This window comes from Lampetra fluviatilis, chromosome 18 (assembly GCF_964198595.1).
Source record: "Lampetra fluviatilis chromosome 18, kcLamFluv1.1, whole genome shotgun sequence".
NCBI classification, from domain to species: domain Eukaryota; kingdom Metazoa; phylum Chordata; class Hyperoartia; order Petromyzontiformes; family Petromyzontidae; genus Lampetra; species Lampetra fluviatilis.
The window spans coordinates 7287875-7301176 of record NC_136292.1 but is presented as its reverse complement, the minus strand read 5'-3'; the positions used below and the strand labels follow the sequence as shown (position 1 = coordinate 7301176).

Here is a 13302-nt window from a genome sequence, read left to right as displayed (position 1 = left end):
GGCCGCGATGCGCGAGGCTACGGCGTGCATTTTAACCGTACACTACTACGGTCTTCTTCACGGTGGACATCGGAAAGGTCCCGTGATGTCATTCGAGGAAACAGTTCGGACATTGCGTGCCAGCTTCATCTTACAAATTTTCCCAATTTGAAAAATGAAACCGCAAATCAATTAATTAGGAAACTGCTGGATGAAGGCCCCGATGCTGTCGCCATCTCTTTCTCTCAGGCTCGCGATGCAACGATCCATCTGGTACCTGCGCACGAGCCAATCTCTTCGCTCCATCGCCGCGGTGAACGTCAAGCATAACATGTGCGATTGCGTGCGTACATACATGCCTACATTATGGAATTAACATATCGGGTTGGTGTGTTCCTATCATAACTATTCACCCTAGATTTGAAGCTTTTGTGACTGTAAGGATTCATACTCTTAGGTTTTTCGGTAAAGTCACGTAGGTAAAAAACTAAAATAATAAAATTATAATAATAATAAATGAAAATAACTAAATTAAATCACGACGTTTCGGAGGCAACAAATTCGGCTGTGACGGTCCCACCTGAAGACGGAGACTTGTGTTGCCTCCGAAACGTCGTGATTTAATTCAGTTATTTTCATTTTTATTTATTTTATATTATTATTATTATTTTACCTATGTGACTTTACCAAAAAAACCTGAGAGTATGAACTATTCACCCCCCATTCCTCCTGCGCCGAAGCCACCACCCAACCACACCAAATCAAATTATAATGTTCACGACTTGATGACGCTATAGAATGGACGAATGATTTGTCTCGCATTTCCTGCATGGCTTGCAATGTTCATCGTTTGTCCTGAATGCAGTCTTGTTTCCTTCATTAGCCTACCGAGTACCGACTTGCAATTCCATATGACTTACATTAATCAATGCTGCAAAAATATAGAATCGATTTGCACACGCACAAACCACTGCATTTAACGTGAGCGTGAGGATCGGTTTCTGAATTGACGTATCGCGACATGCCAAGCCACCGTGCTTAGGTTGAGGTGGGAACGGTCTCGTTGTGAGACAGTTCATGTTAGGGTTAAAATTATATATCAATGGCAACATTAGCAGTATCATCATGTGCAAAGTCAGCAGCATCACTGGCAGCAGCAGAACCACCAATAATGCAGCAACATCAGCAATTGCAGCAGAAGCAGCAGCTGCAGACACAGCAGTAACAGCAGTAGCTGATGCATCAGTAGCCGTAGCAACAACAGAGGCAACATCAGAAGCAGCATCAGCAGCAGAGCGCAGAAGTAGCACCACCAGCAGCAGCAGAAATAGCAGCACCGGCAGTAGAAGCAGCAGCCGAACGGCGATCCTACCGTAGAGGTCGAGGGTGAAGTTGGAGACGCTGCACATGCTGCCCATGAGGTTTTGACCGCAGCACGTGTACGCGCCATTGTCGGCGGCGCTCACGTTGCTCAGCGCGAGCGAGCCGTCGCGACTCAGCACCAGCCGTGCGTTGGCCTGCAGCTCCACGCCGTCGCGCAGCCACTGGTAGAGCGGCCTGCATGCGGGGGGGGGGGGGGGGAGCAACACCAGCTCCTGTTATAACGCGGCGCTTCCAAGTCTCCTGTGACGGCAGGAGCGAGGGGGGGGCAGGGAGGACACTGCGGGCCACGGGGCGTCCATCTCACGCGGCCGGCTCACGACTTAATTTTAATCGACTTCATGACATACGGCCGTGACCTCATTTCGCAGAGACCCGCTGAATTGTACACACACCAATATATTTGCACGACAGCCATATACAGCCTCTCTCTCTATATAAAGTAAATATGCCCACTGTTCAGAATCTTGAAATGCAGTCGCAATAGTACCCCGTATGCACGTTGAACTTCTTTCGCACCGTACATAGCCAACCGTGCTCATCGGAGGTGCGGGGGTATAATTTACACACTGCGCCGCACGGTGACGCAAGCGACCGCACGGGAGAGAGAGCGAGAGAGAAAGAGAGAGGGATAGAAACCAGGGCCGACAGCAACGCCGGCCTCCGCGACCTCTCACCGGTGATGCCCCTCGACGTGGCAGTGGAGCTTGATGGACGACGACACCTTGATGTCCTCCCGGCTGACGGGGTCGTCCAGCGTCACGCCGCCCGTCTCGATCCCTAAACGGCGGCACAAACGGCAGCGCACGCGCGTCACGACTCGGCCCTGCGGACCGCAGGCTGCGCTCCAGTCGCGGTGGCCGGGCGCTAATGCACAGAGACGAGAGGTCGCATCCCGATAATTGCGGGGTTTTGGTGACAGTTTTAATCTCGACGCCGGCGGGAGGTTGACAAGAGCCGGGTGGGTCGGTGGAGCGGCAAGCCGAGCGTCTCCGTGCCGCGGGCCACGCTTGCACGTGGACCGTGCGCGCGCGTTACACACGTTTCACGTACGGCTCTTACTGTCAATCCACCGTTGGATGAGGGCCTCTCCTCTACGACTCTTTTTCAGGAGGGTCCTGGCGAGTTTTCCTCGTAGGTGCTGATGATTGCTGTGCGTGGTCCCAACTGTTGTAATTTGCGGTGGAATTTTTTTTTTGCCAACATTTGTGTTGACCACGACACCAGCGCACGGTGGCGTTTCTCCTGCGAGGATGACGTCACGGGATCTTTAACGTCCACTGCGAAGCGGACAGTGCATCATTTTTCACGGTTGATTCACTCGCAGTGGTAACCAGGGGGCAGCCACTGGGTTCTAACCGTGAACAGCGAACGGCCACGGCGAGGGCACGTCACGATCTGCGATGCTGGTCGGTCGCGGTTGGCGAGGGCGTGGGAGCATCGATGCGGATGCATAGCAGTACAGTACAACGAAGGATTACACTACACCGCCCTCTGCTGCTCACAGAGTAACCCTGTGGCCTCTACCACCTGTTTAATTCAAGGTGATCACCCATGCAAGTGCTATTAAGGTTAACGCCTGCTCCAACTTACGAGATGGAACAAGATCATAGGCATTCACGCCATAGGAATGGGGAATTTCCACTACGTGCTGAGACGCAGACAGGTACACCTCCGATTGGCACTGTTGGCTACGTATGGTGCGAAAGAGGTTCAACATTACACACATACATACATAAAGGTCGTCGTGCTCAGGATACACAGACTGAACCCATGACTTACAATTATGTACGCAAATCACACAAAACCAATTTGTCCATGCAACAATCGAGGCTGGCGGGCAGAACAAAATCACGCAAAACAAGAGACCAAACATAATTAATTCCCGAGTAGAATCTCACCCCCAAATCGTGATGATTCATCAAATGGCTGGTGGAATAGGGGCGGGTGAATGGTACACGCCCAGCGGATCCCACACCCCCACTCGCACCCCCCGTGTACCGAGCGCGCTACTCCGTATCAGTCTCAACATCGACATCCACGCCCACCCCCTCGTGTGTCCTTTAACACCTCTCCGTTACATAACGTAACGTTCTCTCCCCACCACCGCAGCATTTGCGTATTCAATTCATCTGCGTTAACTGCACACGACAGAGCCACGCAGCAGAGCGATCGTTTGCGTTTAACATTTGGGCGATGATTGGCGACGGCCTGAGGCTCTGACATCAGACGGAGAAGGAGGCGGTGGCATCTCATTGAAACAAAGCAAACGCTGCCATAATAACCATGCTGGGAAGCACTGTCAGCATTGAGGCTGACAGTGCTCATCTCCTATGTACACGCCAGAGCCAGTGGTGGAAACTCCACGTTCCCATGGTGGGAGGGGGGCGAGTCTATACGCGTGGATAATCCCGTGCTGCGATTTTCCCGGTGTGATTGACGGCACGGCGGCAGAGGCCACGGCGTGGATCGCTTCCCAGAATTCCCACGCCAACGCTGGCTCATCTCCTCCAGCGGGTCCAGCGAGATGAAAGGGAGTCGCCGCGTCGAGTGGGTGACTCCCTCCCTCCTCCTCCTCGCCGCTCGACCCCGATATTAAACAAAATAAAAATAAATGCATTCACTGGGCGGGAGGTCTCCCACCCGCGCATCCCCACGGGGGAGGAAAAAGCAATGACAAAGAGAAAAGTTGTTTGTGGACTTAATAAGATGCAGCGCAAAAACAAACGGCCCTTATCTATTCGATAAGCAGCGGCCTGGGCTGTGTGTGCTGCTGGGCAGTGTGAAGCCGCAGTAATGTGGAAAAAGACTTTCAAGCGACTCCCGGGTACAACCGCCGTACAGCGTTGTAGCAACGTCACGGCAGTGTGACCGCCGCACATTTTAATACGGTGAGCCTTCCCGGTTACTGGGATGCTGTCGTTCGTTAAAGAGGCGAATTTTATAAACGCACGACATCACCGTCGCGACCATGGGTTGAGACGGAGTGATTGAGCGTGGAAATCATCGCCGATACTCCCTCTGCAAGGTGCGGCGCCTCATCCACGATCGAGCCAGAAGGGTCGGGGGGAGCCAACTTGGTAGTGCCAAGGGGAAGAGCTGGAGCCAGATAGTGCTCGTGATGAAACTGTGCTAAGAGTGCTCTCCTTGGAGGTCAGGTGTCATTATAACTGCGACTGTTATTACACTGGAGTCTCAAGACTCCTCCTTCCTGTCAAGATTTCTCAGTTGGGGGCGATGTTGCTACGTACGATCCCAATTGAGTAATTTGCCGGTAAACGTTCAGAATTTGGATGTGCAGCCAATACCAGTTACGTTGAATGTTTTTAAACCCAAGAGGAACAGGGGAATAACAAACAAAATGCACAAGAAAAGGTGCACATGTTGGGTTTCGAACCCAGGCCCTTCTTGTTGCAAGTGTTACCACTACGCCACCCTGCCACCCCGATGATTTTGCAAACAACCACAGGATCAAGCAGAAGGAAGCGATGGCGGAGGTGTGTGGTCTCCTCTACCGTTGGGGTGCAGGTCCGCTTCAACACCGCCCCTCTGAAAGGTTTACGTAAAAAAATGAAATAGCAAACGCCGCTAATTCACGTTATGCTGCCGCTCGGACATGTTATGGGAGTTTCCTGGTACAGAATTTACAAGCGTTGCATTGCCCCGGAGCTCCGTGATGGCGGCACAAGAGAAAGGTACGGATAATTTATTGCCCGACTAAGGAAAACATTTAACTTTTTCCGTTCGCAAAAAAAAAAAACCCATAAAACAAATCCGCCATCATCCCTGGACGCAATCGCTCCGCAGCCGAGGACGCCCGGTGAGAAATGGGGTGGGTCGACAGGAGGGCATCACGCGGACCGTTTCATCTCAAACGGCGTGGGAGAAGAGAGAGGGAGAGGGGGGCGGTGAGGGACGCAACCTCCTCCGCTCCGCCGTGAATTCTCCAGCCTCTCCCACGAATGCTCGGGCCGACAAAATCCAGGTGGTAAAAAACTCCCACCCGGCCCTGCCATGGCGCCGAGACCACTTAATTAAACACCATCGCTCTCCTTCGCTCCAGATGCGCTCAATCACCGCGGCTCAACAGCTGCTACCTCCTGCAGCCGCTAACATCAAAACATTTGCGGGGAACGCTTGACGGAGCAAGAATTTATGCTTTCCCGTGTTTTTACAAGGACGCATTAACGAGACGTACAGGGCCATCCGTGAAAACGGCGTGCGCGTGCCTGCCCCGACGTTACCATGCACAAAGACAAAGGTCCCCACCCCCACCTTACAGCCTTTAACGGACTGTTGAGGCAAGTGGTACTAGTGAGCACCTATGGAAGGAGACGTGGCACAAGAGGGGGTGGGAGGCCAGCACCACGGCCGGCCGCCTTTGTCTGCCCAACACTGATGTTTACACCCCCACACTAGGTACTCATTTTAGGCCGAGTTGAACTAGGGGTAGCCCAGGAACAGTTTATATATCCCTCACTGAAGTTGGCCACGAGGGAGAATTTAACGCACGTCACCAGATTCCTATCAGTGCATAAAATGAACATTGTCAATCGTCCATAGTCTACGCAATGTTGAATAAAGGCCTCCACACGCCATCGTCATCCCTCCCTCGAGTAAAAAACCGCCAGAATCCGTCTCACTCCCGCACACGAACCGCTCTCATCGCTTCATCTCCGCGGCGGCCGATTCCCTCGGGCAGGTGTTCTCCCCCCCCCCCCCCGTGGCGCGACGATACGTCTCACTGAAGCGAACGGCGACGGATCGGCGCGCTCTGCGTGAACAGCGGCCGGCGGCGGCGCGCCACCGTCACCGCTTTTCGCGAAGATCTGGGGCGCGCGTTAAACGGCGGGCGGCGCAGCCGGAAAATATCCCGACGCAAAAACAGACGTGGGAGGAGGATTTTGGGCGATTCCGTTGTAAACCCCAGCGTGCCCGTGACACCGCGGCTTCGTGTCGACGCACGTTCTCGCCTCTAATTAGGTAGGGCGGTGGGGGGGGTGAGGGGGGTGGGGGTGCTGGTAAAGTTGGCCTTGTTTCCGGCGTCCAGAATAGCACGCAAACGACAGCCAGGGGCAGGAAGGAAATGCTTTCGCTCTCCGTGTGAGCGTGCAGCTGTTGCCTTCATGCCAGAGACGGCCGCCGAGGGAGCCCCGACGAGACCGGCTGTCTGCCCTGCAGCAACGCGGCTCAGACACGCAACACAGACTGTGCAGCAGCAGCAGCAGTAACAATACGGATTACAGTCGGTCCGGTAATGATAGACACACAGAGACACGATCCGCGCAGCAATGATACTTCAGGAGACAGCCCGTGCAACAACAATGCTTACACGCACGGCCGGCATAACGTCTTTCATGCTCTGTCTTAATGGGAACGTCCTTGGCTGCCATCTTCTCTGCTCTCTGGCCCCCCTCTATGCTTCCACAAACGACCCCCCCCCTCATCCTTTAGGTCCACCAGCGTCACGACGACCCATGGGCCTTCCGCTCCATATTTTACCTTCCATTCGCGCTTCTGTACCAGGCGAGTTAGTTAGCATCTAGCCACCGTGGCGCCCTTTGTCAAGGCGTCGCCAGCTCCCAGCCTCCGCATCCTTGCCGCAGCATCGCGAGCCAAGCGAACACAAACATGGAGATCCCCGTGTAGCCGTCGACACGCTTTTTGGGCAAGTGCAGTCAGAGAGTGTCTATTAAAGCTACCTCGGCGCAAAAAGGGGGTGGGGTGTGGACAACACCGCACTGTTTGCACACCGCGCCAGGAGCTCCATGACCTGTGAAAAGCACACGAACGGTTCGGATGCCACAGGCCACCGATGTCAGCCGTGGCCCGGGAATCGAACCCCGATCGCCGTGTTTGCGGTCGACTCGGCCACAACCGCCCCCCCGCGCACCTACACGTGAACACACGACCTCGCAACAGACAGACAACAGCGAGGCCTCCACCGCTAATGATTATTGATTTAAAGAACGGAGCAAATCGAGTTTCTGCAGGACGTAATGGACCGGCAAAGCGGCCCCCCACTGCGGAAGAAGGCAGACGAAGAGACTCGGGTCTGCTGCCGCCATCCCCCCCAACCATCCCTGGCCCCCCCTGTGTAGCTCTAGATTGTTTTATATTTGTGTGAGGCGTACACCCACGGCGACAGCTGGCCCCGGCCAGCCCAATTAGGGCTAATCTTGGCATGGGGGCGGCCACGGCTACAACACGGCACACACACACACGGCACGTTTCACCGGTTGGCCTGCACCCACCCCCCACTCCCCCAGGGTCCACCAACCCCCACGCACGACTCTCTCCTCCTCCGGTCCCCACCCCCGCACCTTCCTCAAGCAGCAGCAGCAGTAGCAGCAGCCAGGGGCCATGTCCAGTGAAAGGACCCTTGTTGGGGTCGGGGAGATTGTCCGGCCCGGTATGTACGGGGTTTGTTTGGATTGGGAGGGGACGTGGCCATCTGCCTGCAGCCACCTGGCACGGGCCCCGTCGTGGTGCGAGCTGCGGTGTTTCTCAAACTCACCGGGGCCATTGTTTAGCTTATTTTATAAACACGCCTTGACAAACACAGCGTGGGGGAGGGGGGGGTCGCTCCTGGGCCACGGCCCTGCCAACGTGATTTGTGTCGGCTTACCCGTGACCGCAGCGCGGATCACGGAGCTGGCCTCGAACAATGCAACGAGAAAAGAAGCTTCTGGACTTTGGGAGGACGCCAGGTATTTCGTGGCGGCGATAAGGTAAAACAACTTTAGTAAGTTCAGAAGAGACGTGTGGCAGAAAAGTGCTGGAGATGTGATTGCGTAGAGGAGGAGGTTGCGATGGGTGGGACACGCATGCAGAGAGGTTGAGCAGAGTGTACGCAATTTGGAGGTTGAACGTGGCAGGAGAAAAGCTCTGTAGATATGACCAGGTGGAGGATGTTGTGATGGGTGGGACACGCGTGCAGGGTGGAGGAGCGCAGGTAACTACAACGAGCATTGGAGTGCCACCCAGAGGTCACCAATTAAGGAGAAGATCTAAAGCCAGACGATGGAGGTTGTGTCACCTGTGGAAGCAACGGAAGGACCCAAAGGCAGATGGTGAAACACCGTAAAAGTTATAAGTCTAGAGCATTGGTGTAACAATGTGTGGATTTATCAATTGCTATCGATTCTCAGGGCCCAGAGCACATGCAGCGAATCACGCGTGTAAGAATCAATGTTTTGAAAAGTACTTGCAAGCGATGAGCTTTGTGTTGCATTCAGGCTTAACGCGGCAAATTAAACTGTACAAACGAGGCGGCAAGAAATTAGAAGCAATACAAACGAGATGACCAAACGGGAACTGAAACTTGGCCAGGAATCGTGATGATTCAAGAATCGCCGCGGGGGGGGGGGGGGGTGATTTGTTCCGTGGCCAATTGGCCAGTTCTTTGGGCTGTGTGTCACAATGTAAATGTCCTCACGATGAGGGACGACGACACTTCAGCGTGGTCTTCAGGTGGGACCCCAGTGGCATCAACCCAGAGAACAGTCACACCGCAGTGATGTCACGAGAACGCACTTGAAAGACAAATTAAATCTTAATTTGGAGCTTTCGTGACTGCAGGAATTACTCTTTGGTTCTTTCGGTAAAGTCACGTATAAAGATAAAATAATAAATTAAATAATAGCATACTACGACGTTTCGATTGCAACACAAGCAATCATCATCAGGTGTAAAAGAAATAGCAACAAAAATCTAACCAGAAAACTATAGACAGACATATAAGCAGGCAGATATCACAAAGATACATAGAGAGAACACTATTTATTTTATACCTGATGATGATTGCTTGTGTTGCAATCGAAACGTCGTAGTATGCTATTATTTAATTTATTATTTTATCTTTATACGTGACTTTACCGAAAGAACCAAAGAGACAAATTAAAGTTGTTTCTTTTAATTAGCCAAGTTTCACACTCGCACCAGACATCCCGGCACACAGAGCCCACATGTGCATCCTCCATCACTTTGATAATCTACTGCTGGATGAGGGCTCCGCCTCTCTCCCAGTGCCTCGGCTATGCCGTCCTGGGCGTGGGCATTTTGTTTGACCGTACTTCACCACGCTGGTGAGCGTAGTTTGCTGAAGGCGGAGGCACAGGACCCACTTCACAAATCAATGTTAGCCATAGCTGGGGGAATGGAAGTCAGGCTCATGAATAAAATAAACTTTAAACTGAGTTTCGTGTGTTAGCCTGTTAGCCTCGGTGCGAGTGCTATATCCCAAAGTAATTTGAATTACACGTAAATATTTAAAAAACTACGTTAACAGGTAAACAAATAATTTCACGATGCTTCTGCGGTCACTCGTGGTGCACGAGCACAATTTACAAAACAACTCGGTGCATTTGTTAATAACAAATATGTAAGACAACGTTCAGGCAATGACCCTACTTGATGGCAGCCTTCTTCATTTGCACCTTGAACAAGAGCCCCTACCCGAAAATTCGCCCATGATATATATTTTGTTTTCTCTAAACGTCGCAGTATCATTGACGGACGTGTTGAGTTTTTTTGTGTTACGAAAGAGAAACATTTGACATTCCACACGTATCCAACGCCACCCCCTCCACCCCACCCCCACTCCAAGCCGCACGCATTTAACCGAGCGGACAGCGCAAGCGCTGGCAGAGTTTCCAAATCGTGTAACGGCATTTGATTTTTCTTGTACCTACTCCAGAGAAATTTGGAAGCAAAGCACATGGAAACGTGGCCAGTGATAATCTGAGCATTAACATCATTAACTGGGCAAGACATCCATTTCCTGTCTAATGGGATTACGCAACCGAGCGGGTGCGTGGCAGGGTAATAAGTTTAAAGGAACATTGCTACTAATCCGCCCGGTGGCAGATTGCCTTCCCTCGCTCTCACCTTTGAAGGCGATGTTGTTCCTGTGACTTTAATTACGCTTGTAATTAATGAACGTCAATAGAACCGATGCCCCGAAATTAAACCCCGTAATGAAAACAGCCGTTTCTGCTCTTGCTGCAACAAAGTTCCTTGCATTAAAACGCGAGAATAGGTGTGGAACCCACCTCATTAAAGGTTATTTTCTCCCCAAAGGATTTAATATTAAAGAGGGGAAACGTGCGATGGTTTAAATACCCTGGGCAATCTCACGAAGGCCCGAACGCCGGCATCGTTAATTGTGCTGTCTGCTCCGTAGAAGAGCCACTGACCCGAGCGTTAACCTGCTGCGTATTACCTCGTGATAATTACGAATTGAAAAGTGGCCTTGGCCAGGACACGACACGAAAGCGGTACATCCGCCGATGAAATGAGCGCGGACGCTAGATACATTGTTACATTGCAGGACCGTGAGATGGCCGACGGCTTGCGGACCGCCTCATCCAACGGTGGATAGTTCACGGCCGACGATGATGATCATCATCATGACGAGGGCTTAAATAATCACGAGGCATTACTCATCTCCGTGCCGGTGACACAAATTCCACATTCCGATGGTAGGGGCCTGGTTTCTCCGCACGACGACCGCTGTTGTTGACCTCTCACCAAACCGTACTTATTTTACGGATCGCTCAGGAATGACAGACGCGTGTCGATCGCCGACGGGAACATCTGATAAGCGTGGGCTCAGCAGCTGCAGTATGGCGATTTGCGCACCGCGCTGCGATCCTGGGCGACCGGAGTTCGATTCCCAGTAACGATTTTGGGGAATGACATTCTGAGTGGGTCCGGGCCACCCCTCCACCCACCCTTCGCTAACCGGCACCGACCATCCACCCAGAAGTGGATCGACTCGGGGATGCGCGCACGACAATCGACGGCAGAGGCGACGGCAGAGGCGACATAGGTTTGCGCTCACCGGCGGGCGAGGGGTCAACCGCGTGGCCCTTTGGCGAGCCGACCCCAGTGCGCTCATCCCAACAAGGCAGGTCGGCGAGATCACAACCACTGATATCAGCCTCCCCAGACACCCACGCCCCCGCCCCCTCCCACTCACTCTCCCCTCCGCCCCACGGACCGCTAACAAGAAAGCACAATGCGATCCTGTTGCCAGGATTGGCGTTCTTTGCAAGACGGCGGTTATTAATGCGCGTACATTTCGTATTCGCGTCGTTCTTATAGCACAAAGGCGATCGCTAATGCGCTATGGTTATGCTTTGTAAGCTTTTACGAAACATTTCTCACTCGAGTGGAAGGCAGAACTGGCCAAGAGTTGGTGACAAATCATGGACAGAGAATGGCACGGAGTTCCACGTAGATGGGCCCGGAAAAAGCAAAAAATATGCAAGTAGGTGAGTGGATGGATGAATGAGTAGGTGAATGAGTGGGTGGATGAGTGAGTGGGTGGGTGGATGAGCGAGTAGGTGGATGATTGGGTTGGTGAGTGAGTGAGGGGGTGGGTGGGTGGATGGGAGGGTGAATAGGTGAGCTGGTTAGATGATTATATGAATCAGTGAGTAAATGGGTGAGCGAATCGGTGAGCGGGTGGGTGGCTGAGTGAGTCAGTGGGTGAGCATGTGAGTGAGTGAGCCAGCAATTTGGCCGAGTGAATGAATGAGCAAGCGAGCGAGCTGGACACTACATAACTGCGGGGGCCGTTTCATCATGTCTCGGAGTGCGGGAAGATCAGGTGACCACATGCCGCCAACCAAAATTCAAAGCAGCCTCCGGTGGGGGGAGCCGAGAGCGTCGCAGGGCAAACCGCAGGGCAAGCCACAGGGCATGCCGGCGGGCCAGGGTGCCGCCGGCCTGCTGGACAGATACAATTTGCAGACCTCACTCGCTCGGGGGTCTAAGGCCGGTCGGTATCCGCAAGGAGAGTTCCAGGGGGTGTCGGGTGGCTCAACGCAGCGTCCCCGGGGAGCACGAGGAGGCTTCCTGTCTAGACTGCAAATTACTCGAGCCAACTCGCTCAGCACCACCGCAGCCGCCACAGCCGCCACAGCCGCCGCCGTTGCTGCTGCTATCGCTGCCGCCGCTGCCGGAACGGGCACGAGCCACAGACGGGCTTTTCGTTGGCGTGCAATCACCGAAGGCGATACACGGACAGGATCGCCCCGCTCGCCCCATCAGTGAGAGAGGACGGGACGTTCTTGGTGGGGGGAGCTTTCCCTCCACTCAATGAAACTTCCGTCAATTTCCGCGCCCTTGCGTCACGTTGGGCGCCGATGGCACCCAGCCCCGCACGGTGAGGTCACGCCCCACACGCCCCTGACAGCGGCGGTGGCGGCGTTACACCAACGACACGGGGGAAGAAATTCCGCCAAGCGAGTTGAGGAAATGTGGTGCGACGGGGCGAGGGGAGTTCGTGACCGCCTAGCTCGCCTGCTCACCTGTGAGAGCGCAATCACACCTCCCACCTCGCCTGCCCAGCCTCACCATTACTTACGAAGATTATGATTAATATCCTTCAACAGTTTTATCACGATTTGGCTATCGGAATCCGTTCGGATCTCTCGCAGAGCAGTGTTAGAGAACATCCCGTGGAAGCGGATATTGCATATCTACCTCTGAGATCCCTTCAAGTGAGCTCTAATGCAGACAGTGGGAGGAAGCACTTCCCCCTCCCGTCATGTGTAACCTGGCGATCAAAGCGATATTTTTCATTCTCTTGGATTTTATCCGAATTAAGTGCAGCATCAAATTTAATGTGCTTCTCTCGTGCAAGCTATTGTGACAGGGCCAAGACCATCAACTCGCTACAACTTGAGAATCCGGTTTGACCACGGGCCGCTGAAAGCTGGGTTTCTTGGGATGTTGTTGGGAACACCAACATGTGTGGTTATTCGACACGGAAGGGAAAAAAAAAACGAGGAAATGTGAATTGGCGTCGTTTGGCATTGTATAATTTTTTGTAATGCGACTCAAATTACCCTGGGCCCCAGAGCGCGGAATCCAGCCGGGTGGCGCAGCGGATAGAGCGAGCAACTCGCAATTAGGAGGTCGCAGGTTCAAATC

General features: G+C 53.2%; 1 protein-coding gene across 1 annotated transcript in view; it reads right to left on the bottom strand.

Moving 5' to 3' along the window:
* PTK7 (protein tyrosine kinase 7 (inactive)) overlaps positions 1–13302 on the bottom strand; it is a 95184-nt gene that overhangs the window by 48653 nt on the left and 33229 nt on the right. Inside the window, exons 3-4 of the mRNA XM_078864476.1 lie at positions 2037–2139; positions 1352–1536 (exon numbers count right to left, since the gene is read on the bottom strand). Coding sequence (XP_078720602.1) covers positions 1352–1536; positions 2037–2139 — 288 coding nt within the window. The remainder of the gene's footprint in view (positions 1–1351; positions 1537–2036; positions 2140–13302) is intronic.